At 40.6% G+C, this 4,289-nt stretch overlaps 1 protein-coding gene across 1 annotated transcript; it reads right to left on the minus strand.

Moving 5' to 3' along the window:
- Window positions 1-1,828: 1,828 nt before the first annotated feature.
- On the minus strand, window positions 1,829-3,859 carry id3 (inhibitor of DNA binding 3). Its single transcript, XM_020642693.3, has 3 exons — window positions 3,451-3,859; window positions 3,048-3,121; window positions 1,829-2,621 (listed from the first exon to the last, which is right to left on the minus strand). The coding sequence occupies exons 1-2, from the start codon at window positions 3,748-3,750 to the stop codon at window positions 3,068-3,070; spliced, it is 354 nt and encodes a 117-aa protein (XP_020498349.1). The 5' UTR covers window positions 3,751-3,859; the 3' UTR covers window positions 1,829-2,621; window positions 3,048-3,067.
- Window positions 3,860-4,289: the final 430 nt, after the last annotated feature.

Raw genomic sequence — 4,289 nt, forward strand, 5'->3', positions numbered from 1 at the left:
AAGCTCATACAATGTGATGTGTGAGTTATATTAGACGTATACCAGAATCAGAATCATAAATATTTTTTTTTAATTTATTTACACACACAGGGAATTTGACTTTTTGTTGTTTTGGTCCAAAATGATGAGCAAAGAATTAAAGCAAAACTGGTAAGAAGATATAAAACAGCAATGCTCCTGCTGACAGGGAAATAAAATAGAATAAGGTGACAATAAAAAAATTTAAAAAGTACAATAGAAATATGAAAATATTAAAAAGAAAAAATAATGTACAAACGGTGCAATGCAGAAGCTGTGCAGGTACATATGTGCAGGATTTACAGTGCAAATAACTTCCAGTTAAATATATCTGACCAGTGGGCGGCTGTGGTTCATTTGGTTGAGTCGGTCGTCTCTCAAGGTCGGGGGTTCGATTCTCAGCTCCTGCAGCAACATGTGCTGCTTCATTGGCGGTGTATGAATGTGTATGAATGGGATTAGTTACTTCTGATGGTGACATAGAAACCTCTACCATCAGTGTGTGAATGTGTAGGTGTGACCTGCGGTGAAAAACTGCACAAGCTCAAGTCTATTTAACATTTACAATGAAGAGATGCACATGTTAAAGAGTGTATATTCTTGTTAAACAATAAAGATTTGATATTTTTGTAGATACAGAACAAATTACTGATTTATTGCGCATCTGTTATAACCATTCGTTGGAATGAGAGCTCGAAGAGAAGCTGCTTCTTAATTGAAGCGCTTCAATTGTAATTTATTAAGCTAAATGGAAAATGAATAAGTATATGACAACCGAAAACTTCGAGCTATATATTCAACTCATGGCCTTAATTCATCTCCAAAAAAACAAAAACCCCGGATATGTGCAGTATTCCTGAGCTGAGCTGCCTTTATTGATGCAATGACTAATTTTCACCACTAGGTGGAGTTGCAGGCTTAATATCTGCTGAAGGTTAGAGCTAGTGTCTTTATTTCTATTTTATTTGTATTTACGTTTGGCAAACATCTTAATAAGTTGTGTCCCATCCACTAACATATCAAACAATGAATCTTGTCTGCCACAAGTTACAGAAGAACCTACCAGAGGTTTTAATGTGGAACAAAATAAGTAGCCTGGCATACAAAATAAAATATCTTCAGCTTGGGAGTAACTGTACAACATACTGGGAATTTCTTCTCTTTCTCTCTTTTTTAAGTTAGATAAGCCTGTTAATTACATGAGAAAGTTAATCAATTTTGTTGCCGTAGTTACAGGATAAGTAATAGCCTACATCACATACAAACATGAACATGTCATGTTAGACTGAGCCACACGGAGGCGTAGTTTGACCACCTTTTGACACCAGTCCAGAAGGCCCACAGTAAAACTTTACATTTTTAAAGTAGGCCTACCAAAAAGGCAATGCATTGATCCTGTTTGCAAAATAGTTACTCCACAAGTGAGGCTCTAATACAGATACAATCCTACATTCCAGCAACAGTGTTGTGTCATGCAGAGCTGTTGATATAAATCGGGTGATGTTTGTTTTTTGAGTGTTGCATTTATAATCAAAACCTTGACTAGCATTTATCATTTTTCAAGAAATTCTGCTGCGTTCAACTGATTTTTAAGTCATTCATTGGAAGATCCGAAAACCTCACAGGAAATTCCCTGCCATTTGATTTCCAGCAACTCGACCTCAAGATTCATCAGAAAACATCCTGTTGTATCAGCACTTCATTGTCACCCAAAGCCAGAAAGTCAAGTCAGTGTCACTCTGCTGAATGACACTAAAAACACTTCAACCTCATTCATTGTTTCGCATAAAAACACACCATGAAGGCCAAGCGGTTTCACATCTTTTGTTTATTTCATTACATAAGAACATACATACAAACCTTATAATAAAACGGGTTTATAAAACCCACAACACATTGTCTGTAGAAATGCACGATCCCTACAAACACTTACAATTAACTCTAGTATAGAGTTCTGATTATACCTATGAAAACCCAAACGCCCATTCAGGAAAAAAAACATACCAACATCCATGTACTCACACAGCATACATACCCACAGCGAGATATGTACACATTCACATGAAGTAACAGTCTCCAGATCATTACAAATCAGATTAAGAGGGAGGGAAGTCATTCAGTGAGATGATGATGATGTGACACTTGGTGTAGAAAGGGGGTCAGGGTTGGGTGTGGAGCTCAAGCCACAAGAAGTTTGTTTTGGAATGCAACAGTTATTTAAAAAAAAAAATTAAAAAAAAATTAAAAGACGATAGAGGGACAATGTACCAAATGGTTCTATGTCTACTAACAGGGGGGGTCCCACGATTTCAGTTTCCAATCCTGGCATCTGCTTTGGTCTGTTGATTTGTCTGTCCAGGGGCCAAAAGAATGAGTCTCTGTTTTCTTGCTCATGCACTGCTGTTGATCCCCCACTCATCGTGGAAACAGTCCACTTTTTTCTTGTGTTTTCTTTCTTTCTTCAAAAAAACCCTCCACCTCCCTCTTTTCTTCTCCTCCTTCTTCTTCTTCTTCTCCTTTTCTCCTCCAAATACCTATCCCACCCTTTCTGCCCCTCTTGTCCTCTTGCCCGGAGTGAAGTGGAGACATGTGTTTCCCTGCACCTGCATGGAAGAGAAAGGAAGAAAAGTGAAGTCAGATCTCTCCCCCTTCTCTCTCTCTCCCCCCTCCTCTCTTCCTCCCTCCCTCCCTGCAGAGGAGAGCAGACAGACTGGCGCCTAGCATGGAACTTTCATTAACCCCAGGCAGATAGCAATGAATCCGCTACACATTCACCGAGCCTGTCTAATTGGCAGCCATGGTGAGTGTGGAGGGGCGAGGGAGAACCTTCACATCAATGCCAACACTATTCTCCCTGGCATTTTCAAGTTGTTTTTATAAATTTAGAAAAGGGGAAAAACTGGTGTGATTGAAAAAGAAGACCGTCGCCTTCAGGCAAGATGTTTTCCCCCACCACATTTATCTTGTGATTTTTTTTTAAGAAGAACATCGAGATGTAAGAACATCATTGTTTGATGATTCATACGTACCACAATTTATCATCTCGATCCTAATGGCACAATCGACCTTCTTCTTTGGAGAAGTTGCGCGTTAGATCCGCGGTCTACATGGAGCAGGAAAAGGAGAGTTGTTTTTAGACACAATCATTCTTGTTGCACATTGACTAATAAACACTTAGGGTTAGTGATAGGTTCCTATAAGAGTATATTTATGAGAAAAGGTATCAGTCAAGGTATCAAAACGGTCTAAAAACGAGATCAGCGTAATGCATGCATACATTAGACATTACGCATGCGTAATAAACTTTACATTGTTAGAAAATCGTATCTTGTATGCCTACTTTGAAATCAATGCAGAGGTCTGTGCTGCAAAAGAGAACTGTGTTGTTGTGAAAGTAGAGAATGCCAGTGTATGCAAGTATCAGTCTCTCACCTTTATCGACAGAACCATCTCCGGTGCCGCCGCGTCCTCCGTCTCCAGCGCGATCTGCAGGTCGAAGATGTAGTCGATGACGTGCTGCAGGATCTCCACCTGGCTCACCGACTTGTTCTGCGGTATGCTGGGCACCAGCTCCTTCAGCTTGGAGTAACAGTCGTTCATGTCGCACAGGGCGCCCACCGGCTCCTCCAGGCACGACAGTTTATTCCGGTTGATGGCGAGACTCTGCTCCGAGATGCAGCACACGGCCTTGTAGCAGCTTCTCACCGATCGGACGGGACTGATGGCTTTCATACTGATCTCAACGAATCAAATGCTCGAGTTTAAAGTTTGTGATGTTCTCCCTTCTTCTTTTGGTGTCTTCCTGACCCGCTGTCCTGAATATCTACAGTGCTCTGACAGCGACGTACAGTTTGGTCTTTATACGCCGGGCTGCGCGCCTGCTCACGCCCACTTCCTCGCACCGCGCTCCGATTGGCCAGTGTAGAGAGCAAGCCCGTTGTGATTGGTGCACAGAAAGGTTAGGAAGAATGAGGAAATCACTCTGGGGATGCCTAAAGGGGATTGTCAATCAATAAGTTACCTGGTGCAGGTGTTGCTGTGTATTCGATAGAGGTGGTGAAAGTTGACATGTTTAAAAGAATGGAAAGAAAAACAGTAAAAGTTTTAGATTACGACAGCTCACATGCAAAGAAGGATAGTGACCGCAATGTGTATCCTGCTCTACTTTAATAACAGCTTTTTAATCTGTAGGATGTATAAAATAAAATGTAATATAAAGATACTTGTTATAGCTTATGGCTTCATTTTTATCTCATTCCCTTTTGGATCAC

This window comes from Labrus bergylta, chromosome 18, assembly GCF_963930695.1.
Source record: "Labrus bergylta chromosome 18, fLabBer1.1, whole genome shotgun sequence".
Classification (NCBI taxonomy): Eukaryota; Metazoa; Chordata; class Actinopteri; order Labriformes; family Labridae; genus Labrus; species Labrus bergylta.